Source organism: Schistocerca gregaria, chromosome 7 (assembly GCF_023897955.1).
Source record: "Schistocerca gregaria isolate iqSchGreg1 chromosome 7, iqSchGreg1.2, whole genome shotgun sequence".
NCBI classification, from domain to species: domain Eukaryota; kingdom Metazoa; phylum Arthropoda; class Insecta; order Orthoptera; family Acrididae; genus Schistocerca; species Schistocerca gregaria.
Window position 1 is genome coordinate 559678096 of NC_064926.1, and position 25968 is coordinate 559704063.

At 41.6% G+C, this 25968-nt stretch overlaps 1 protein-coding gene across 6 annotated transcripts in view; it reads right to left on the minus strand.

The window, feature by feature from the left end:
• Positions 1-25968, minus strand: part of LOC126281932 (neurobeachin) — a 2071601-nt gene that overhangs the window by 861617 nt on the left and 1184016 nt on the right. For all 6 annotated transcript variants that reach the window (XM_049981271.1, XM_049981272.1, XM_049981275.1 and 3 more), the window contains 4 exons: positions 11475-11628; positions 11217-11396; positions 10985-11128; positions 9911-10018 (listed from right to left, as the gene is read on the minus strand). In XM_049981271.1, coding sequence (XP_049837228.1) covers positions 9911-10018; positions 10985-11128; positions 11217-11396; positions 11475-11628 — 586 coding nt within the window. The remainder of the gene's footprint in view (positions 1-9910; positions 10019-10984; positions 11129-11216; positions 11397-11474; positions 11629-25968) is intronic.

Genomic DNA, 25968 nt, shown 5'->3' on the forward strand with positions numbered 1-25968 from the left:
GACCATCATCAGTTATTTTACTTCATAAATAGCAAAACTCCTTTACTACTTTAAGTGTCTCATTTCCTAATCTAATTCCCTCAGCATCACCCGATTTAATTTGACTACATTCCATTACCCTCGTTTTGCTTTTGTTGATGTTCATCTTATATCCTCCTTTCAAGACACTGTCCATTCCGTTCAACTGCTCTTCCAAGTCCTTTGCCGTCTCTGACAGAATTACAATGTCATCGGCGAACCTCAAAGTTTTCACTTCGTCTCCATGAATTTTAATACCTACTCCAAAATTTTCTTTTGTTTCCTTTACTGCTTGCTCAATATACAGATTGAATAACATCGGGGAGAGGCTACAACCCTGTCTCACTCCTTTCCCAACCACTGCTTCCCTTTCATGCCCCTCGACTCTTATGACTGCCATCTGGTTTCTGTACAAATTGTAAATAGCCTTTCGCTCCCTGTATTTTACCCCTGCCACCTTCAGAATTTGAAAGAGAGTATTCCAGTTAACATTGTCAAAAGCTTTCTCTAAGTCTACAAATGCTAGAAACGTAGGTTTGCCTTTTCTTAATCTTTCTTCTAAGATAAGTCGTAAGGTCAGTATTGCCTCACGTGTTCCAACATTTCGACGGAATCCAAATTGATCCTCCCCGAGGTCTGCATCTACCAGTTTTTCCATTCGTCTGTAAAGAATTCGCGTTAGTATTTTGCAGCTGTGACTTATTAAACTGATAGTTCGGTAATTTTCACATCTGTCAGCACCTGATTTCTTTGGGATTGGAATTATTATATTCTTCTTGAAGTCTGAGGGTATTTCGCCTGTCTCGTACATCTTGCTCACCAGCTGGTAGAGTTTTGTCATGACTGGCTCTCCCAAGGCCGTCAGTAGTTCTAATGGAATGTTGTCTACTCCGGGGGCCTTGTTTTGACTCAGGTCTTTCAGTGCTCTGTCAAACCCTTCACGCAGTATCGTATCTCCCATTTCGTCTTCATCTACATCCTCTTCCATTTCCATGATATTGTCCTCAAGTACATCACCCTTGTATAAACCTTCTATATACTCCTTCCACCTTTCTGCCTTCCCTTCTTTGCTTAGAACTGGGTTGCCATCTGAGCTCTTGATATTCATACATGTGGTTCTCTTCTCTCCAAAGATCTCTTTAATTTTCCTGTAGGCAGTACCTATCTTACCCCTTGTGAGATAAACTTCTACATCCTTACATTTGTCCTCTAGCCATCCCTGTTTAGCCATTTTGCACTTCCTGTCGATCTCATTTTTGAGACGTTTGTATTCCTTTTTGCCTGCTTCATTTACTGCATTTTTATATTTTCTCCTTTCATCAATTAAATTCAATATTTCTTCTGTTACCCAACGATTTCTAGCAGCCCTCGTCTTTTTACCTACTTTATCCTCTGCTGCCTTCACTACTTCATCCCTCAGAGCTACCCATTCTTCTTCTACTGTATTTCTTTCCCCTATTCCTGTCAATTGTTCCCTTATGCTCTCCCTGAAACTCTGTACAACCTCTGGTTCTTTCAGTTTATCCAGGTCCCATCTCCTTAATTTCCCACATTTTTGCAGTTTCTTCAGTTTTAATCTACAGGTCATAACCAATAGATTGTGATCAGAGTCGACATCTGCCCCTGGAAATGTCTTACAACTTAAAACCTGGTTCCTAAATCTCTGTCTTACCATTATATAATCTATCTGATATCTTTTAGTATCTCCAGGGTTCTTCCACGTATACAACCTTCTTTCATGATTCTTAAACCAAATGTTACCTATGATTAAGTTGTGCTCTGTACAAAATTCTACTAGGCGGCTTCCTCTTTCATTTCTTAGCCCCAATCCATATTCACCTACTATGTTTCCTTCTCTCCCTTTTCATACACTCGAATTCCAGTCACCCATGACTATTAAATTTTCGTCTCCCTTCACTATCTGAATAATTTCTTTTATTTCATTGTACATTTCTTCCATTTCTTCGTCATCTGCAGAGCTAGTTGGCATATAAACTTGTACTACTGTAGTAGGTGTGGGCTTCGTATCTATCTTGGCCACAATAATGCATTCACTATGCTGTTTGTAGTAGCTTACCCGCACTCCTATTTTTTTTATTCATTATTTAACCTACTCCTGCATTACCCCTATTTGATTTTGTGTTTATAACCCTGTAGTCACCTGACCAGAAGTCTTGTTCCTCCTGCCACCGAACTTCACTAATTCCCACTATATCTAACTTTAACCTATCCATTTCCCTTTTTAAATTTTCTAACCTACCTGCCTGATTAAGGGATCTGACATTCCACGCTCCGATCCGTAGAACGCCAGTTTTCTTTCTCCTGATAACGACATCCTCCTGAGTAGTCCCTGCCCGGAGATCCGAATGGGGGACTATTTTACCTCCGGAATATTTTACCCAAGAGGATGCCATCATCATTTAATCATACAGTAAAGCTGCATGTCCTCGGGAAAAATTACGGCTGTAGTTTCCCCTTGCTTTCAGCCGTTCGCAGTACCAGCACAGCAAGGCCGTTTTGGTTAATGTTGCAAGGCCAGATCCGTCAATCATCCAGACTGTTGCCCCTGCAACTACTGAAAAGGCTGCTGCCCCTCTTCAGGAACCACACGTTTGTCTGGCCTCTCAACAGATACCCCTCCGTTGTGGTTGCACCTACGGTACGGCCATCTGTATCGCTGAGGCACGCAAGCCTCCCCACCAACAGCAAGGTCCATGGTTCATGTATCTGCAAAAAACTACTTGAATCGGGATCACAGAATGCCATACAGAGGACAAGGCAGAAAAATGTAACTGGCGAGGTACATAAAGAGGGCGTTCTAGCATTGGTACATAACGACCCTACTGTTTTGTCGTGACGTATTGCCTCGGAATGAGGTATAAGTCAGAGAAGTGTTCTACGCATATTGCACTGGCATAGATTTCACCCATTTTGCCTCTCATTACATCAAGCACTCTCTGGTGTGGAATTTGAACAGTGCCAGGAATTTTGTAGGTTCCCTGCAGTGCCTACAAGATGATCCAACATTTTTTCAACATCTTGTAGTATTTTAATATTGTGTGTTGTCTATTATTTTGGTATCACAGTTATGAAACAACTGAATAATATTTTCGCGACATCGTCAGTTAATTTTTGCACAAAATATTGCACTATGTATTACTGTTGGAAGGTAAATGGCCATGTTTGTTTAAGGACAGACTCGCGACGTTTACCATGTACTCTACACAACAGGAAAGGTCGCATTGGACAACGCTGCTTCGAAGGACAAACACAATACGAGAACATATATGCGTCTCATATTTGAAGCTGTCTTTTTAAGCCCATCATGTTATGCTGAAATTTAACATAAGGTTCTATACAAAAAAACAAAGATGGCCTCATATGTCTGTAATTAAAAATAGCACAAACATGAAATGTGATGTATTCAAGTAGCCCCTGTCCCTGCAATTCACTGTCCAAAGAGCATCTTTGTATCTATTATGGTTGGGGAGATACAAGGGGTGTTATGACTTAGCTGCCTCACCCTGTACACACACACACACACACACACACACACACACACACACACACACACTACACCTGCACTACTACACTGTGTTGGCCAGATACACTACACCATGACTCTAGTTTGGTAGGTAGACTGAGATGAAGGGTGGAGTATGAGAGAGAAGAAAAGAGGCAGAGAGTGGGAGGAAGGGTTAGGGAAGGGTGGTTGTTGGCTTGGAGGGATGTATAATATGTGTGAAATGGGAATGCAGGGAGGAAGAGGCAGCTGGTGCACAGGACACGGATGCAACATATGGGCACCAGGGCCAGTACATTCATGCTGTGCTCAATACTGGTGCGTCCATGCAGCACACGATGATGATAACACGGGAGAGTGGATTAAAAGGGGGTAACAGAACAGAGGATAAGGATGATGCCCATTTGCATAGTCAGGAAAGCTAGTGCTGGAGGGCTGATATGAATGGCACAGTTTATAAAACTGTCATTGAACTTGAGGATGTTGTGCTCAGCTGCGTGTTCTGCCACTGGATGGTTGACTCTGCTCTTGGTGACAGTTTGGCGATGGGCATTCATTCTAGTCGACAGCTGGTTGGTGGTCATACCTACATAAAATACTGTGCAGAAATTGCAGCAGAGCTTAACTGTGCTCACAGGTGGCCCTGGAATACGATAAACCCATGACAGGACGGTAATAAGAAATGCTGGGTAGGTGAGTGGGTGGGTTGGACAGGTCTTGCACCTGGATCTTCCACAGGGATATAATCTCAGGGGAAAATGGTTGGGAGTGGGAGAGGGAGAGGCATCGGGTTGGACCAAGATGTTGCATAGATTGGATGGGCTATGGAATACAACTTTTGTAGTGGTTGGAAAGATCTTGGGTAGGATGTCCCTCATTTTCAGGCATGACAATAGATAGATAATCAAAGACCTAGTGAAGGATGTGGTTCAGTAGTTTCAGTCCTGGCTGATAGCTGGTGACAAGGAGAACATTGCTTTGTAGCCGATTCTTGGGGGTGGTGGGAGGGTAAGGAGTGTCTCACGACGTGGCATGGGAAATCTGTTTACAGGCTAGGTTTGGGAGATAGTGACTCTCTGTGAAGATCTTTGTGAGACCTAGTGCCTCTCTGCAAACACCTTTGTAAAACCTAGTGTCTCTCTGTGAAGACCCTTGTGAAACCATCGTCAAACTGGAAACAGAATTCTCATTGCTGCAGATATGCAGCCAAAGGGTGACCAGACTGAATGAAAGTGATTTTTTTGGTGTGGAAGAGGTGACAGCAGTCAAAATGCAGGTACTGTTTGTGGTTGATGGCCTTGATATGGACGGAGCCATCAGTGATGTGGTGGTCAATGTTCAGGAAGATAGCACGATGGGCTAAGGTGGACCAGATGGAGCAGATGGGAGAAGGAGGCAGGCATTGCGGCTTTAGAGGAATGAGGATACAGTATCTTGACCCTCAATACAGATCATGGAGATACCCTCAAAGAATCCAAACCAGACAAAGGGTTTTGGGGGGTTACGAAGGTTTCCTCCAGATGGTGCATAAAGAGTTTAGATTGGAAGTATGCCATGTGGGTGCACATGGTCTTATCACAGGTATCTGTATACAACTTCCCATCAAAGGAGAAGTAGTCACGTGCGAGAATGTAATTGTTAGACATTTAAGGACTGAGGTAATGGGTTGGGGTCAGGACGATGTTGGGAGAGGTAGTTTTCTATAGCAGCAAAACCATGAGCTTGATGGGCTACTGGTGTAAGGAGGTGGCACCAACAGCAACAAGTGTAGGCATGCAAGTGGTAATCAGGTGGGGGTGCTCAAGTGTCGATGAAGGATATGGTTCCTATCTTTAATATCAGAAGCTAGCCTACAGGCAATTTGCTGGGGGTTTGGTTGACAAGAGTGGATATTTTTTCAGTGGAAGTGCAGTAACCAGTTACAATGGCAGTGGAAACAAAGACTGTCTGGTTTATGGATTTTGGGAAACATGTAAAAGGGTCATTGGGAATAGGAAGGGTTATGGATTCAGGGGAAATATTCTGGTATTGGCCTAAGCATCTGAGTAGGGATTGGAGGTTATCCTAAACTTCTAGCATCGAATAACTATGGAAGGGCCAGCAGGTGGGGGAGTCAGTCAGATGCAGATGCTTTCTGTCAGATGGTCACTGTGGGATCAGCATGACAGAGGTGGAGTGTTTGTCTGCAGGGAGAATGATGAAATCAGAGTCTGACTTGAGATTGTGGATGGCTGTTCTTTATTCCATTGAGAGGTTTGCGTTCTTGGGAAAGCACCTGAGGAAGGATGACAAGACCAAGTTAGAGGTAAAGAATTTTTGGCAGGTAACCAAGTGGTGACTAAATGGGAATGAGGGTGGTGGTATGAAGTCACAGCAATGAGATTTAGTGTTGGGATTTGATTACTTTGGTTGGAGGTATCAGTATCAAATAAGTATTTCCACTGTACAGATTGGGAGAAGGAGGGTAGGTCTTTGACCAGTCCAGCGTTGTGTGGGGCCTCTGGATATGACAAACTTCTGAAGGACTGAAATTTTTGGTGGATAGATTGACAACAGTCTTTTGGTTGTGTTTAGGTTCTGTTTTTGTAAGACATAGGGAGGGAGTCTAGTAGGATATGGTAGCTGCTAAAAGTCAGCAGGGCAGGGTATGGCTGATATGTGGGGTTGATGAGAGGGTTCACTGGGTGGTAGGGTAGGTCCTGAACGAGAGTAGTGCACTGAGGCAAGTGTAGGTTGTAATAAATATGATAATTTTTCAAGTGGTGTCTTGAGCACTCTTCCAGGTACTGGTGGGCAATGGTTTCCATTTGGGATATATGGGGTAGAAGTTGGGACTGCCCATTAATAGGATCTTGCAGAGGGAGCAGAGGTAGTATAGGGATATATGTTTCATTGAGTCCCTTTATGTAGAATCAGGTTGGTGAGGGATAAGGATCAGCAGAATTTGAGGTTTGCTGTGAAAGAAGGGGGTCACATCATGAGAAGGGAATTTTTAAAGTTTGGCCACTGTGAGGGAGGGAGGGAATTCCGTGGCTTATGCAGCTTTTAAGGAACAGCCTGTGGGACTAGCTACTGATAGGGATACTTATCTGAACTGATGCACACAGATACAGCAAGAGCCCACAGGGACCTCTCTTCTTCTCTTTCCCAATACAGCACACACACTCTCTCAGTCCAGTCTAACTGTCAATCTGCAGTCCAGCTTTGCATATTATGATTTTCAAACTCAGTATTCCTCAGTCCCTCTACTGAGTGAGGTGGACAACAATAGCACAGTGGACTTGCATTTACAAAGAGTGGTGGTTCAAACCCCATTTGACCATCCAGTTTCAGGCTTTCTGAGGTTCCCGTAAGTCAGGTGGGCAATATTGGGATTGCTCCCTTGACATTTGGAAAATTCTATACAGAATACATAGCCAGGTTAGCCCCTATTTCAACCACATCAGGATACTGTGGTGTCACCGCCAGACACCACACTTGCTAGGTAGTAGCCTTTAAATCGGCCGCGGTCCAGTAGTATACGTTGGACCCGCGTGTCGCCACTATCAGTGATTGCAGACCGAGCGCCGCCACACAGCAGGTCTAGAGAGGCTTCCTAGCACTCGCCCCAGTTGTACAGCCGACTTTACTAGCGATGGTTCACTGACTTCTACACTCCCATTTGCCAAGACGATAGTTAGCATAGCCTTCAGCTACGTTATTTGCTACGACCTAGCAAGGCGCCATTGTCAGTTTCTATTGATACTGTGAATCATGTAATGTCAAAAGCGACGTTCATCATTAATGGATTAAAGTTAAGTATTCGACCCTTACGTCTGTGTTTCTCAATTCTAATTCCCTTGTCACGTTCCAGACCTCACGCCAGCCTGTGTGAGCTGATGCGTGCATTTCGGCCTCCTTTAGTAATACGGTGTTGGCTCTCCTGCCAACCACAACATATACAAAATGGAATAATCACAAAGTGCTGAATTGTCAGTGAAGCAGGTAGTAGACGTAACTTCATTGATAAGATACTGTGAAAATGCAATCAGTTTGCAAAAGCAATTGCTTACAAAATATTTATGTGATCCCCCCTCAAATATTGCTCAGTTGCATGGGACCTGTACCAAATAGAGTACTACTGAATTTACACAAAGAAGGACAGCATGAATGGTCACATGTAAGCTTCACTCATGGGAGACTGCCATGAAAATGTTGAAAACCTGAACTGGCAAGTGCTTAAGAATAGACACCTACTATCCTACAAAAGCATATTTACAAAGTCTGATAAAGCAGTATTAAGTGAGGAACCTAGTAATATACTAACAACTCCCACATATCGCTACCATTGTGCCAATGAAGAGGAGAGTACGATAATAACAGTTTGCACAGAGATATTTAACCAATCATTCTTCTCATACTCCATATGTGAATGAAACAGGAAGAAACATTAAAATGTGGAACAATGTGAAGTGCCCCCTTCCATGAAGTTCACAGTGGTTTTCAGCAAATAGATGTATGAGGGTAAGTCAATTATTATCCACAAAATAGTTATAAAATTTTATTGTAATCAAATACGAAACTTAGAATAACATCAGTTTTTGACATAGTCTCCTTTCATTTCAACGCACTTAGTCCCTCGTCATACAACCTTCCTGATGCCCTCATAAAAGAAGGTTCTCGGCTGAGCTGCAAGCCAGGAATGCACCACTTCTTTCATTGGTTCGTCCAAGGTAAATAGATGGACCCTTACTGCCTGTTTGAGTAGACCAAACAAGTGACAGTCAAAAAGGGAAAGATCAGGACTATATGGAGGAAGACCCAGTACTTCAAATTTGAGTTTCTGGAGCGTTTCAGCAGTGTGGGCAGCAGTATGTGGACGGGCATTGTTGTGCAACAACACAACACCTTTTGACAGTAATCCTCAGTATTTGCTTTGAACTGCAGGCTTTAGCCTGGCAGTAAGCATCTCACTGTAATGTACACTGTTTATTGTTGTGCCTCTTTCCCCATAATGTTCCAGTACTGGACCTTGTGCATCCCAAAAAACTGTAAGCATAAGTTTTCCTGTAGACTGTTGGGTCTTGAGCTTTTTCTTGCATGGCAAATTTGGATGTTTCCATTCCACATTCCATACTCTGCCATTTACTCTCCGGCTTGTAATGATGGATCCATGATTCGTCACCAGTAATGATCCTGTCTAAGAAGTTGTCCCCTTCGTTACAATAGCGATCCAAATGTTTTTTACAGATGTCCAAGTGCCTTTGTTTATGCAACTGAGTGAGTTGTTTTGGGACCCAATTCTCACAAACTTTATGAAACCCAAGTCTGTTGTGGATCATTTTGCAGGCATAACCGTGACTAATTTGCAGACGAAGTGCCACTTTGTCAATAGTTAATCATCTGTCTAAGAGAATCATTTCATGTGAACACTCAACGGTTTCTTCACTTGTGGTGGTAAATGGTCATTTGGCTCCTTCATCGTGCGTAACACTTATGCAACCATTTCAGAAATTTCCAATCCATTCATAGGCAGTCCGTTGTCACAAATCACTGTTCCCAGATCACTGAACATTGGCTCTTCTTTGGTGCAAATAGACAGCGGAGCAGCCATGATTAACAGCATGGCAGTGATAACAAAACTAACCTAGCAGCTTGACAATTGCAAAGATATAAGAACAAATAAACAAAGCATGTGTCATCAGTGTAAAACAACAGTACTACCAAAATAAACAAAAATATAAATTGTGGATAATAATTGATTTACCCTTGTATATGCTTGTGCTCCATCTCTAATACCCTTGTATTTAATGGGATAGAATGATACGTTCAACCCTAATCTTTCTGCTTTTTACTATCCACATCTGTATGCTTCTGAAGAGATCATAATTCATTATTTTGTTTTGAATTTTATTTTGATTTCAGTTTACTTTTAAGTTTTGATGTTTTTCAAACTGTAACAACTCAGTGGTTATGTGAAAAATTGCCAGCCAAAAATCCGTAGGTCTCGGGTTCAATCTACCGCCTATCCTAGGATTTTTATCTATCTCTTATCACTTCTTTCACCACTGGCAATATTTGTTGATGTGGAGAATGCTGGACTGCACTGTGGTTTGGAATTCATGTTAAACTGTAGGTCCCCCTATAAATGGTTTGTTAAAACCATTCAAAGCTTGAAGCACGGCAATGGCATACCAACTCCAAGAGGACCATTGTGGTGTTCAAAACAATCTTCAGATTGATGACTGCTTTAATAGAGATTGTAGCTCTAAACCCATGTATGTGCTAGTCTCAAATGTTCACTCACACAGTAATAAACACTGAAGAATAATTTCATATATTAAACACATATAAAAAACAAATAGAGCTCAAAACGTGAATGATACTTACCACATCTCTATAAATTACTGCTCGTAGTCTATTTACATCCATGTCTTGCAAGAGTTTCTCTGGGTCTTTTACTGGGCTTGACTGGCTAGCAAGATTTTCAACTATATTCTGCAACAATATTAATGTTTCTGTTAGTGGAAACATCTGATTAACGGATGTGACAGAACCACAATTATTTATTGTCTTAGCACATCCAATAATGAGCTACATGCTACAACTATTATTCTTAAGAATCACAGAAACTATCTCTGCCTCTAACACACAAACTGTTAAGCAACGTCTTCAGCACATTTTACTCGTGTGAAATATTAGATGAATCTACTCTACGATGGCACATGCCGTTCTGTAGTCAGAATGGAAATCAAGTAGGGCTGTTGCAATTTTGGTTAGAGTTGTAAGGAAATATAAAAGAAAATTTTCTCCAATATTATATTCCTTAAGCCATAAATACTTGACCTGAAATGCTTGAATTTTTTTCCAACAGGTCAACTGCACAAGAAATACCGAAAGCAGCTACATGTTTAAGAAGTTTTGATTTTCTTATACAATCAATCACTGAAGAAATCATTCATTCAGTATGCAGGCAATGAAAACACATTCTTTTACACAAGAGCATAGACTTTCCGAGTAGGTTTAACTTATGAACTCTTCTCAGGTTATGTGCAATAAGCAGCACTGTCTTAAAGCAAAGTTTTGACAAGTTTTCTATTTGAGGGCACCACAAGTAGTACTGAGAAACTGTAGGGTACCATCTCTGCTATCTACTGCAGGCTCCGTATGGTATCCCTGCTGTCTGAAATGGAGGAACGTATGTCTGTAGTTGTGGACTGTCTTTGCTGGAGCCCACTCTCACATACACAACCACACTTACCTGCCCAAAGCCTAAGCTCAAAAGTTAATTCAATTATTTGAACTTTTCATGTGCCTACGTGCCAACCACCACTCATCTTCACAGGAGTGTGCGTCTGACCTTTTTTTTTTTTAAAAAAAAATTGTTTCCATTGTATAATTTCCATTATCATGCAATTACCAATAAATTTCTTTTTCAGTAAAAAATAGGTTTTACTCCCATACCTTGGGCGACGCCTGAACCCCTCTAATGAGTGACTGAAGATGAGCTGCTTTGTTGTTATTGTTGACAGTTGTTGGAGTGGGTGTTGGAAACTGTCTCGAGCGTTCTTTACATTCCAGACAGTTTCGCACAGCACAGGTACATACCTGGAATTAATTTAATATTATGTATGCTGCGCGTTATACTGAAAAATCTTTACATGCAATAGCTACAATCCCAAAGCATACAACTCACTAGTCTCAAGCATTGTCTAAGAATTCCACCACTTGACATATTTTTCTCAGCCTCTAGTTCACCAAAATTTAGTGAACTGGCAAAAATAAGAACATCTGCCATGTTGACAAGCCGCTGCAGGAATGAAACAGCGACTTCAATAGGCATACCCTGAGTAGGTTCGATTACATCAAGCTCGCACTGAAATTGAAAGTAATTGATTATTAACTAACAGTATAAAAATATTTTGATTGGTATTTCATATTTTCAGTAACTCACATTAGGTGATGTTGCAGATGCCAACAAAGGCAAAAGGCCACCACAGGCAATAATGAGGTTGTCTGCTAATTGTGAAATCAGGTGCACAGTATTTACAACAAAAATAGCATTTTCACTGCTGTTTACAAAATCTAGTACAGACTTCGTTGAATGGCTGCAAAGAGACAAACCAATAAATAAGGAAAATTTTTCCATTTCTTACAATGATAAATACATTATGCAAAAGATTAAATAGTACAAAAAGTGAAACGTGAAACTAAAATAAAGTTATAAAAAAAGAAACCACTACTTTTAAGCTGGCAAGACATATGGTAATAACGACTTATTCTAGAACCTAATGTTTCTTCATCCGGCTACAGAAAGTAAAGAGTCTAAGGAAATGAGGCTACTCAGGAATTACGTAACCAAGCGAAGGGGACTTATTTGTAAAGGAGAAGTGGGAAATTAACAATGAAAAAAGGGTATTGATGATTTTATTGGATTTCTTTTGACCTCAAGTCTAGTGAAATTCCAACTTAATTCTCAGAACACTGTCTTCCCAAATTTAGTGTTGTATCATTTTCCATTTATATTTGTTTCTATTTTTAGTATCCCTGCCAGTGGACACCCATATTGACATAAATGTGCTGGCATGGATTTCACAGCAAAGTAGTACAGAAACTACCACAGATAGTGTGTTTGTAGAATCATATGGACAGAACCACTGACCCAGCTGTTTAGCTGCCACTGGTGACAGGCAATGCCAGTGAGGCCCTACAATGCGATTAACTAACATGGATCTGGTTTCTACATTTCGGTGTGCTCTTGTTTCTGTCTGCCAGTTGTTCTGGTCACTTGCACTGGTCACATTTTGTGCTTTTCTTCATGCCAGTCTCTACACAGTGTTTGGGCTCTCTGCTCCCTGTAAATTTACCCACATGTTGAGTTTTCCTTCCTCTTCCAGGGGCCCGCTCCCCACTTTCCACATTGAGCAACCATTGTTGTCAAGAGATGTGACACTGTGCCAATAGGATGATTCAGCAGTGTTTCCACACTTATGCAGACACAAAACTACTAATATGAAATAAAAAAATTCTTCAATATTTATTTAGTTGCAAAATATTCAGTATGTTACACAAGCTGCTTAATGTAAGCTCCTTATTAAGCTGATGACAAATCTTACCTTCTTCTTTTACATGTGACATTAAATTTTTTATTAAAAGACCTCTATAGCTACATTTGAATTTACTACAGTGTGTTGATGATGAGAAAGGCAGACTGTCTAAGACAATTCATGTTTCTTTTGCTTCTGTAGTGAAAGAGATCTCCAACAAATTTTAAATATTGTTTTTGTAACTATAAAATGTTAACAGCTTGCGGCCAGTGCCTGTATAGATATGGCCTTTGCTGGCTTTCCTAAAAATCCACAACCCATAATTTTACATGAAGAACTTTTCAATGTTATCCTTTGTTGCTCTGCGCACATCTACAGCTCCTGTTTTTCATGGCTGGTTAGTGGAGACCATAATTTAGGCACTGATCCCTAGATTATGCAGAGTATATTGGAAGATGGTGTGTCGGCTGCATCAACATAGTGAAGCACATGTCTGCTGGACGATGATGTAATTCATGAGTTATTGCATGACTTTCATTTCAGGAAAGCAAAGTTTAATCCTCATACTTTGGTGTAATACATGCCTCTAGTAATGAGGAAGACTATTTTCAAGAAGAAATTACAAAATCTCAAAAAAATAAGTGTTGAAGCTGAAATATTCACAATTTTTATTCATTATTCAATTGACAGTACTTTGCATATATAATTCAGTGGTCGGTTTATTTGCAAGTATGATATTTTGCTGGGGAATCAGTAAAGGAGAGAGGATATCATGACATTCAAGCAATGATTATTTTCTTCTGATAGTTATGTCCACTGAGCCTGAAAAACTAAGAGTAGGGTCCAGGAAAAACTGTACAAATGCTGTCGATTGCCAGTTACTATGGCATTTTTAAGACTGCAATGTAATGAATTTAGATGAGAACATGCCCCACCCATTTCCATGCTTTCAAACAGATTCTGCAATGAAATATGCAAAATATCACACAAATCTGAATGCCCAGCAGAGCATACGAAAACCACAAAACATGAATTCTCTTTCTACCACTGGTGCATTGGCAAATTGAAATTCAGTTAGTCTCACTGAAATGAGGAAATTTATCACAGCTATAGTGCACATGTGTTGGTGTTACATGCCTTGGAATGTATATTATCAAACAGCAAACTGCATCATAAAAGCTGTCAACTCAATATTATTGATTATAATAATACATGCAATAGATTTCATAATTAAATACAATGCCTGCCCAAAAAAAGTCAAGCACCTACACATTGCACATCCCCACTGGCATGGATGCACACATGTTTCAGTTGGGAAGGGTGTCATAAACCCACTGTGTCCCCCTCCCCCCTCCCCCCTCAGGTAAGCTAGCTCACAGCTGTTGTAATCGGTTCACGATTCCCTGGATACTTCCACTGGAGTGGAGTTGATTTCTGAACTGGTAACGCACATGTTGTATTGGGGACAGGTCTGGGGATGTTACTGACTACAGAAACACTTTGAAATCATACAGACAGTCCAGAGAGAGATGTGTTATGTGTGGATGTGCACTGTCCTGCTGGAAAATAGCACCACAATACCGTCACATGAGAGGTAACATATTAGGATGCAAGATGTCCGAGACACACTATTGTGCCGTGTGTGTGTGTGTGTGTGTGTGTGCGCGAGTGTACACCTGTTCTTTTTTTCCCCCTAAGGGCACCAAACGTAAAACCATAGTGACATCTTATTTTTCACTGCACACTATTCCGAATTTTCCAAAGTGTCTAACTTACATGTAAATATCACAATGACTATGACCGTTAATGAAATGATGGACATATCATCTTGAAACTGGCATACAAAGCTATGAGTAAAGCAAAAATGAAATTCTTTTACCAAGTAGATCCTGTAAAATTCTCTGAGAAAGACTGCAAAGTGCATGCATTCTGTCAGCACTGACAGGCTAAAAGATGGAAACCACTTATTGACCTCCCCTCTGAACAAACGAATGAACTCATCCAGCGCTTCGAACAACAACTGGTCACTACATATCAGCCACCGTATCCTGAGTGAGCTACACACATAACGCACATACCATGTGTACATGAAGTAACTCCCAAACTGTTGTTCATACAGTATTTTCTGTAATCTTATTATTCCCACTATAGCTTACAATGTGCTGATTCTAATAGTATGTTAAGCTTTGCTTAAAACCTTGTTAATTACAAGAAACCAAAAATCGAATTTTTCCATTGGCAGACAACCATCAAAATGGTGAAAGCTAACAACAGTTTACTCACAAAATACCTAATTCAATGGGTAGTCCTAATTTTGTGCTTTTTCAGTAACTAGTTTATTTCATATGAAAATTCATCGACTTTGAAATTATTTATAATTAAGCTTCTGACACATGCAAAAATACTTTCTTCATTTGAGCCTTTAAGATAGTTTATTGCCAAGATTTGATATTATAATTTTGTTATCCTTACTTTTCTGAAGCAAATAATGAATATGTTTATATAAATAAGCCACAAATTAAGGATTTAACTAAATTAGAGAAATTATTAAGCTGCAAATTTTACATGAAGCCCTATAATACACCACATACACTTACAGTGTATCAATCATATAGTACTGTGAACTTTAGTACGTTATAAATATCTGGCATACAGTTCAACAAAATTACTACAAGATTCAACACAACAGCATCCCTACTAATTTTGATCATTATATTATCTTAATTTATACCTTAAATTATAATTAACTATAATATATTTACCGATTTCACAAATTATCCATATGCCAGTTTTTACATACTCCAACTTATGGCTAGAATTCAATTACATAACACATATGCATCAGCATGTAACTCATATGTACCAAGTCATGAAGTAGAATGCAGTTGACCAACATCTCTGTGTCAGACCTCTTGTTAACAACATGCAGTTCCCATCTCATTGAAAGTCCGCACTTGGAAACCATCACAATAACATCTGTGATTAAAGAGTTACCATCTCAACCTTTAAGTCTGCCTTAATTATTTTGTTAATTTCTCCTTGTCAACAACATGAACATTTGTGTATTGATATCAGCTATTAAAAAATCAATTACATTTAATGACTGTGTAGTCAAAACTAACTGTGTGACATACATCCTCATAATTTGTTTGTGAAAGTGCACTGTTAAAAATCTTGACACCGTTCAAATGTTTCAGTCACAATGTTGCTATGGGTGTTAATAAATGCGAAATCCAGTCATATTAACTAAATACTGTGTTGTGTACATTATCTGAGGACTCATCACAAAACCAAATTACATCAAGATGATGGGCATTTGACAACTCACTACCAAGGGCAATCAAGAAATTACATTTAATGCTCATGTCTGACTACTACCAGTAATTAAGGCTTCACAAACCCACAAAAACAATTATAAATATCACACAGACTCAGATGTCAATTCAGTTCTGCTGCTGAAACTTCTCAGTATTTTGACACAGCACTTATTCTCACATTCAGGTAAGGATTTTAACTGTTGGCAGAAGACCTACAATGTGTGGCGTTTTTTCTTTACAAAAATGTCTTTACTGAAGTCTTTATAGCTCACCAGTAGTCACCTGGAAGAGAAAAGAATTCTGCACATAAACTAAACCTTACTTCTAAATTTTTGAAAACAAAGCCCATGAGGAAGCAGCACTCAGCCGAGACAGAAGCAGCAACAGGAAAGTAACTGATTTTGTGACTTTCAAGAGTTCCTAACTAGGAACAAATTGCATAATTCCAACCGTGTGCTTTGATAATTTATTTTCTTGAACTTCTTCACATTAATTTAATCCATGACACAGTTCCCATGTTTTCATTTTCATCAGAAAGCAAACTGATTTTGTGACATATTACAAGTTTCTAATCAGGGGTGAATCATTTAGTCTTACCTGAGTGCTTCAGTAGTTCGGTTTTTAAATCTCTGCATATCAATCTAATTTATTACACACAGTTCTTGTGTTTTCATCAGGGTCTGCAGTAGAGTTCCACAGCATGTGTCAATAGTCTGTTCGCCTTTGTAGTGTAGTTTTCCATGATCTTTAGCAAGGATGTGGCTGTTGTATGTGGATGCAAGCTGAGTTGGTGACACTTTGCTCACAGCTCCAGGCTGTGATGACTTCAGTTACACAGATTGAAGCTGCAGTGGATGGGCATCACTGTTGTGGGTTGGCCGTGGGGATCCAACTGACATCCGGCACATCCGAGTTCCCCGATCGGTCCTCACCAGGGGCCACCCCAGTTACTGCTTGCACTGAGGTTGACCCTTCACTTGTGGTCGAGTGGGAGCTTGCCTTGGGACATGGCAGATGGCGAAAGACATCCCAGCGGGCCACACATAAGGCCTTCCTGGTTAGTCTGACAAACAGGTTTCAGGTACTGACTGTGGCTGACACTATTGTTCAGCCAGATGCAGTCACCTGTCCTGTTTCAAAGGAAACTTCTCAGCTAGCAAAACGCGTGCAATCACAGAGGGTGGGATTATTGGTAGTTGGGAGCTCCCATTTTAGGTGTTTTATTGGGCCCCTTAGGGACATGGCTGCCAAGAACGGGAAGAAAAGCAATGTGCACTCTGTGTGCATATCAAGTGGAGTTATTCCAGATGTGGAAAGGGTCCTTCTGGATACCAGGGTGCAGCCAACTGCAGGTGGTTCATGTCAGTACCAAGGATGTGCGTTGGATCGGAAGTCGCTCTGGTTTTGAGCAGCTAACAGAAGTGATTAGGGCTGCCAGTCTTTCTTACGAGATGAGAGTAGAACTCACCATTTCCACTATAGTCTACAGAACCAATTGCAGACCCCTTGTACAGAGCCACATGGAGGGTATGAATCAGAGACTTAGATGGCTCTGTGACCATATAGGCTGCAGATTACTCGACTTGCGCCATAGGATGGTTGGGTTTTGGGATCTACTGAATATGTCAGGAGTCCACTACACACAGGAGGTGGCTACACGGGTAACAGGGGCTGTGTGATGTGAACTGGGCAATTTTTTAGGTTAGAGTGTCTCGGTAAAACAAAAAAAGGGCTTCAGTCTCAAAGTGTGCAGGCTGAACGCAGGAAGGACATAGATACAGGAACCATCAGTATAACAGCTGCAAACTGTTGTAGCTGTGTTGGGAAGGTACCAGAGCTCCAAGTGCTAATAGAAAGCACTGATTCTCAAATTGATATAGGCACTGAAAGCTGGCTAATTCTGGAGATCAGTACAGCCAAAATTTCTGCAAAGAACCGTACAATTTCTGAAAGCATAGGCTAAAGACAGTTGTCGGTGGCATGTTTGCTGCTGTTGGAAGCAGTTTGTTTTGTCATGAAATTAAAGTAGATAGCTCCAGTGAGTTAGTATGGGCAGAGATCATTATTGAGAACCGGAATAAAATAATAATTGGATCCTTTTACCAACCCCCCCCCCAATTCAGATGATACGATTGCTGAAAGGTTAAAAGAAAACTTGAGTTTAATTTCAAACACATACCCAAACCACCCAATTAGAGGTGCTGGTGACTTTAATTTACCCTCAATATAGTTATGAAAATACATGTCTAAATCCAGAGGTATCATTAAAGTATCATCCGAAATTGTGCTAAATGCATTCTCTGAAAATTATTTCTGACCAGTTAGTTCATTAGCCCACGTGAATAGTAAAGGGTTGTGCAAAACACATTTGGTCTCTTAACAACAAATAATCATGAGCTAGTAACAAGCATCAAAATGGATACAGGGATTAGTGAACACAGAGTTGCCATAGCAAGACTGAATATTGTAACCTCCAAATCCTACAAAAATATATCCATTCAAAAAAGCAGACAAAAATTCATTTGACAACTTAATGAGAGACTTATCTCCACTTCTTCGAAATTAACAATTTAAGTGTAAACCAGATAAGATTCCAAGACTTACCAAGCGGGAAAGCGCCAGTAGATAGACACAATAAATAAAACACACAAACACACACACAGAATTTAGAGCTTTCGCAACCGGCGGCTGCTTCGTCAGGAAAGAGGGAAAGAAAAGGAAAGATGAAAGGATGTGGGTTTTAAGGGAGAGGGTAAGGAGTCATTCCAATCCCGGGAGAGGAAAGACTTACCTTAGGGGGAAAAAAAGGACAGGTGTACACTCGCGCACACACACACACGGCACAATAGTGTGTCTCGGACATCTTGCATCCTAATATGTTACCTCTCATGTGACGGTATTGTGGTGCTATTTTCCAGCAGGACAGTGCACATCCACACATAACACATCTCTCTCTGGACTGTCTGTATGATTTCAAGGTGTTTCTGTAGTCAGTAACATCCCCAGACCTGTCCCCAATACAACATGTGCGTTACCAGTTCAGAAATCAACTCCACTCCAGTGGAAGTATCCAGGGAATCGTGAACCGGTAACAACAGCTGTGAGCTAGCTTACCTGCAGGGGGAGGGAGGGAGGGGGACACAGTGGGTATATGACACCCTTCCCAACTGAAACATGTGTGCATCCATGCCAGTGGGGATGTGCAATGTGTAGGTGCTTGACTTTTTTTGGGCAGGCATTGTATTTAATTACGAAATCTATTGCATGTACACTCGCACTCGCACATGCACACACACACACACACACACACACACACACACACACACATACACACACACACACACACACACACATATCCATCCGCACATACACAGACACAAGCAGACATTTTTAAAGGCAAAGAGTTCAGGCAGAGATGTCAGTCGAGGTGTGTGTGTGTGTGTGTGTGTGTGTGTGTGTGTGTGTGTGTGTGTGTGTGTGTGTGTGTGTGTGCGCGCGCGCGCGAGTGCACACCTGTCTTTTTTCCCCCTAAGGTAAGTCGTTCCGCTCCTGAGATTGGAATGACTCCTTACCCTCTCCCTTAAAACCCACATCCTTTCGTCTTTCCCTCTTCTTCCCTCTTTACTGAAAAGCAACCGTCGGTTGCGAAAGCTAGAAATTTTGTGTGTGTGTTTGTGAGTTAATTTATTGTGCCTGTCTACCGGCAATTTCCCGCTTGGTAAGTCTTGGAATCTTTGTTTTTAATATATTTTTCCCATGTGGAAGTTTCTTTCTATTTTATTTACATCACTAAAAACAAAGTTGATGTGACTTACCGAACAAAAGGGCTTGGAGGTCGATAGATACACAAACAAACACAAACATACACACAAAATTTGTTGAAGTTGTTGAAAGACAGGTGAGGTATGAGTGGCGGCAACTTGAAATTAGCGGAGATTGAGGCCTGGTGGATAACGAGAAGAGAGGATATACTGAAGGGCAAGTTCCCATCTCCGGAGTTCTGACAGGTTGGTGTTATTGGGAAGTATCCAGATAACTCGAGACTGTGTAACACTGTGACAAGATGTGCTGGCCGTGCACCAAGGCATATTTAGCCACAGGGTGATCCTCAATACCAACAAACACTGTCTGCCTGTGTCCATTCATGTGAATGGACAGTTTGTTGCTGGTCATTCCCACATAGAAAGTGTCACAGTGTAGGCAGGTCAGTTGGTAAATCACGTGGGTGCTTTCACACGTAGCTGTGCCTTTGATCGTGTACACCTTCCGGGTTACAGGACTGGAGTAGGTGGTGGTGGGAGGGTGCATAAAACAGTTCTTACACCGGGGGCGGTTACAAGGGTAGGAGCTAGAGGGTGGGGAAGGTGGTTTGGGTATTTCATAGGGATGAACCAACAGGTTACGAAGGTTAGGTGGACAGCAGAAAGACACTCTTGGTGGAGTGGGGAGGATTTCATGAAGGATGGATCTCATTTTGGGGCAGGATTTTAGGAAGTCGTATCCCTGCTGGAGAGCCACATTCAGAATCTGATCCAGTCCCGGGAAGTATACTGTCACAAGTGGGGCACTTTTGGGGTTCTTCTGTGAGAGGTTCTTGGTTTGAGGGGATGAGGAAGTGGTTCTGGTTATCTGCTTCTGTACCAGGTCAGGAGGGTAGTTGCGGGATGCGAAAGCTGTTTTCAGGTTGTTGGTGTAATGGTTCAGGGATTCCGGACTGGAGCAGATTCGTTTGCCACGAAGGCCTAGGCTGTAGGGAAGGAACCGTTTGATATGGAATGGGTGGCAGCTGTCATAATGGAGGTACTGTTGCTTGTTGGTGGGTTTGATGTGGACGGATGTGTGAAGCTGGCCATTGGACAGATGGAGGTCAATGTCAAGGAAAGTGGCATGGGATTTGGAGTAGGACCAGGTGAATCTGATGGAACCAAAGGAGTTGAGGTTGGAGAGGAAATTCTGGAGTTTTTCTTCACTGTGAGTCCAGGTCATGAAGATGTCATCAATAAATCTGTACCAAACTTTGGGTTGGCAGGCTTGGGTAACCAAGAAGGCTTCCTCTAAGCGACCCATAAATAGGTTGGCATACGAGGGGGCCATCCTGGTACCCATGGCTGTTCCCTTTAATTGTTGGTATGTCTGGCCTTCAAAAGTGAAGAAGTTGTGGGTCAGGATGAAGCTGGCTACGGTGACGAGGAAAGAGGTTTTAGGTAGGGTGGCAGGTGATCGGCGTGAGAGGAAGTGCTCCATTGCAGCGAGGCCCTGGACGTGCGGGATATTTGTGTATAGGGAAGTGGCATCAATGGTTACAAGGATGGTTTCTGGGGGTAACAGATTGGGTAAGGATTCCAGACATTCGAGAAAGTGGTTGGTGTCTTTGATGAAGAATGGGTGACAGCATGTAATGGGTTGAAGGTATTGATCTACGTAGGCAGAGATACGTTCTGTGGGGTCTTGGCAACTAGCTGCAATGGGGCGGCCAGGATGATTGGGTTTGTGAATTTTAAGAAGAAGGTAGAAGGTAGGGGTGTGGGGTGTCGGTGGGGTCAGGAGGTTGATGGAGTCAGGTGAAAGGTTTTGTAGGGGGCCTAAGGTTCTGAGGATTCCTTGAAGCTCCGCCTGGACATCAGGAATGGGATTACCTTAGCAAACTTTGTATGTGGTGTAGTCTGGAAGCTGACGCAGACCCTCAGCCACATACACCCGACGATCAAGTACCATAGTCGTGGAACCCTTGTCTGCTGGAAGAATGACAATGGATCAGTCAGCCATCAGATCACGGATAGCTTGGGCTTCAGCAGTGGTGATGTTGGGAGTAGGATTAAGGTCTCTTAAGAAGGATTGAGAGGCAAGGCTGGAAGTCAGAAATTCCTGGAAGGTTTGGAGAGGGTGATTTTGAGGAAGAGGAGGTGGGTCCCGCTGTGATCGAGGACGGAATTGTTCCAGGCAGAGTTCAATTTGGATAGTGTCTTGGGAAGTTGGATCATTAGGAGTGCGATCAGGATTATTTTTCTTCGTGGCAAAGTGATATTTCCAGCAGAGACTACGAGTGTAGGACAGTAAATCTTTGACAAGGGCAGTCTGGTTGAATCTGGGAGTGGGGCTGAAGTGAGGCCTTTGGATAGGTCACAGGTTTCGGATTGGGAGAGAGGTTTGGAGGAAAGGTTAACTACTGAATTGGGGTTCCAGATTGTGTTGACTAGAATTTTGAGGTGTTGGGGGGAGTGGAGCTGGAAGTGGGAGATTGAGTAGATGGGAGAGACTGGGTCTGTGTGCAATGAGAGGAGGTTGAGGTTTGTTGGAAAGGTTGTGGAAGGTGAGTGAGTCGCCTTTCTGGAGGTGGGAAACCAGGAGATTGGATAGTTTTTGGAGGTGGAGGGTGGCATGCTGTTCTAATTTGCGGTTGATGTCTTTGATCTTTGCCTCTGTACTTCCACCTCGACTGTTATCTCTGCCAAAACTCTTTGCCTTTACAAATGTCTGCTTGTGTCTGTGTATCTGCGGATGGATACGTATGTATGCGTGCAAGTGTATACCTGCCCTTTTTTCCTCTTAAGGTAAGTCTTTCCGCTCCCGGGATTGGAATCACTCTCTACCTTCTCCCTTAAAACCCACATCCTTTCATCTTTCCCTCTCCTTCCCTCTTTCCTGAAGAAGCAACCGTTGGTTGCAGGGATACGACTTCCTAAAATCCTGCCCCGAAATGAGATCCATCCTTCATGAAATCCTCTCCACTCCACCAAGAGTGTCTTTCCGCCGTCCACCTAACCTTCGTAACCTCTTGGTTCATCCCTATGAAATCCCCAAACCACCTTCCCTACCCTCTGGTTCCTACCCTTGAAACTGCCCCCGGTGTAAAACCTGTCCTATGCACCCTCCCACCACCACCACCTACTCCAGTCCTGTAACCGGGAAGGTGTACACGATCAAAGGAAGAGCCACGTGTGAAAGCACCCACGTGATTTACCAACTGACCTGCCTACACTGTGACGCTTTCTATGTGTGAATGACCAGCAACAAACTGTCCATTCGCATGAATGGACACAGGCAGACAGTGTTTGTTGGTAATGAGGATCACCCTGTGGCTAAACATGCCATGGTGCACGGCCAGCACATCTTGGCACAGTGTTACACCGTCCGGGTTATCTGGATACTTCCCACCAACACCAACCTATCCGAACTCTGGAGATGGGAACTCGCCCTTCAGTATATCCTCTCTTCTCGAAATCTGCCAGGCCTCAACCTCCACTAATTTCAAGTTGCCGCCGCTCATACCTCACCTGTCTTTCAACAACTTCTTTGCCTCTGTATTTCCGCCTCGACTGACATCTCTGCCTGAACTCTTTGCCTTTACAAATGTCTGCTTGTGTCTGTGTATGTGCGGATGGATATGTGTGTGCGTATGCGAGTGTACACCTGTCCTTTTTTCCCCCTAAGGGAAGTCTTTCCGCTCCTGGGATTGGAATGACTCCTTACCCTCTCCCTTAAAACCCACATCCTTTCGTCTTTCCCTCTCCTTCCCTCTTTCCTGAAGAAGCAACCGTCGGTTGCGAAAGCTAGAAATTCTGTGTGTGTGTTTGTGTGTTTTATTTATTGTGCCTATCTACCGGCGCTTTCCCACTTGGTAAGTCTTGGAATCTTTGTTTTTAATATATTTTTCCCATGTGGAAGTTTCTTTCTATTATATATACTCCAAGATTTTCGATCTTTTACCGGAGCTCAAAATTTAGCATGGGCTTAAATGCGTGATGCTTATAGTAGTTTCCACAGTGAAACTTTGTCTCAAAATCTGGCAGAAAATCCAAAGAGATTCTGGTTGTATGTGAAGTATGTTAGTGGCAAGACACAATCAATGCCTTTTTGTGTGGTAGCTGTGGAAATATTATTGACAACAGTGCTACCAAAGCAGAGTTAGTAACCACAGCCTTTCAAAATTCCTTCACCAAAGAAGATGAAGTAAATATTCCAGAATTCAAATCAAGAACAGCTGCAAATATGAGCAAAGTACAAGAAAATATCCTCGGAGTAGTGAAGCAACTTAAATCGCTCAACAAAAGCAAGTCTTATGGTCCACACTGTGTACCAGATAGGTTCCTTTCAGAGTACGCTGATACAATAGCTCCATATTTAACAATCGTATACAACCATTCGCTCAACAAAAGATCCATACCCAAAGATTGCAAAGTTGCACAGATCACACCAATATTCAGGAAAGGTAGTAGGTGTAAACCACTAAATTACAGGCCCATATCATTAATGTCAATATGCAGCAGGATTTTGGAACATATATTGTATTCCAACATTATGCAATACCTTGAAGAGAATGGTCTACTGACACACAGTCAACAAGGATCTAGAAAACATCTTACTTATGAAACACAATCAGCTCTTTACACACACTCACAGATTTCAAATTGATCCCATATTTCAGGGAAACATTCCATGTGGGAAAAATGTATCTAAAAACAAAGATGATGTGACTTACCAAACGAAAGCGCTGGCAGGTTGATAGCACACAAACAAACACAAACATACACACAAAATTCAAGCTTTCGCAACCAATGGTTGCTTCATCATCTGATGATGCTATCAATCTGCCAGCGCTTTCGTTTGGTAAGTCACATCATCTTTGTTTTTAGACATATGATTCCATATTTCTATATTTTCGGAAGGCTTTTGACACTGTACCATGCCAGCGGCTTGCAGAGAAGCTGTGTGCTTATGGAATATCAAGGGAGTTACGTGACTGTATTTGTGACTTCCTGTCAGAGAGGTCACAGTTTGTAGTAACTGACAGAAACTCATCAAGTAAAACAGAAGTGGTTTCTGGCTTTCCACAAGGTAGTGTTATAGGTCCTTTGCTGTTCCGTATCAGTATAAACAATTTAGGAGACAATCTGAGCAGACATCTTAGTTTGTTTGCAGATGATGCTGCCCTGTATTGACTAGTAAATTCGTCAGAAGATCAAAACAAGTTGCAAAATGATTTAGGGAAGATAGCTGTAGGGTGCAAAAAATGGCAATTGACCCTAAATAACGAAAAGTGTGAGGTCATTCACATCGATGCCAAAAGGAATCTGTTAAACTTTGATTGCATGATAAATCAGTCGAATCTAAAGGCCGTAAATTCAACCAAATACCAAGGAATTACAGTTATGAACAACTTAATTGGAAGAAACACATGGAAAATGGTTTGTGGAAGGCTAACTAAAGACTGCATTATATCAGCAGGAAACTTGGAAAATGTAAAGAACTACTAAAGAGACTGCCTACACTATGTTTGTCCATCTTCTTTTAGAATACTGCTGCACAGTGTGGGATCCTTACCATATAGGACTGACAAAGCAGACTGAGAAAGTTCAAAGAGGGGCAGCACATTTTATATTATCATGAAATAAGGAAGAGACTGTCACTGAAATGATACAGGATTTGTTGTGGACATAATTAAAACAAAGGCGTTTTTCGGTGCAGTGGAATCTTCTCATGAAATTTCCATCACCAACTTTCTCCTTAGAATGTGAAAATATTTTGTTGATGCCGCCTTACAAAGGGAGAAACGATCATCATAGTAAAATAAGGGAAATCAGATCTCGCATAGAAAGATATACGTGTTTGTTTTTTTACTCAGAAAGCTAGCAAGTTTTCTTTTTTTTTATGTGACCATCAGTGACTCAATGCTTCTGCTTTTCAGTTAGTGCTATCTTAAAATAAAAAAAAAAAATATTTATATTCTATCAGAACTTTCCCACAATACTATGAAAAGGATAGACTGCTCCTCATCACGTAGAGGTAGCATTGAGTTGCAGACAGGCATGATGAAAGGACTGTTAACATGTTAAAGTTTCTGACAAAAAGGTCATTCTTTGGAAACAGAAAACACACACACACACACACACACACACACACACACACACACACAGAGAGAGAGAGAGAGAGAGAGAGAGAGAGCCACCGTTCAGTAGCTTTTACACACACACACACACACACACACACACACACACACACACACACACACACACACACACAACACAGCCACCGTTCAGTAGCTTTTCAAAATGTGCTGCCAATAGCTTACAGTTTTATTTGTTCT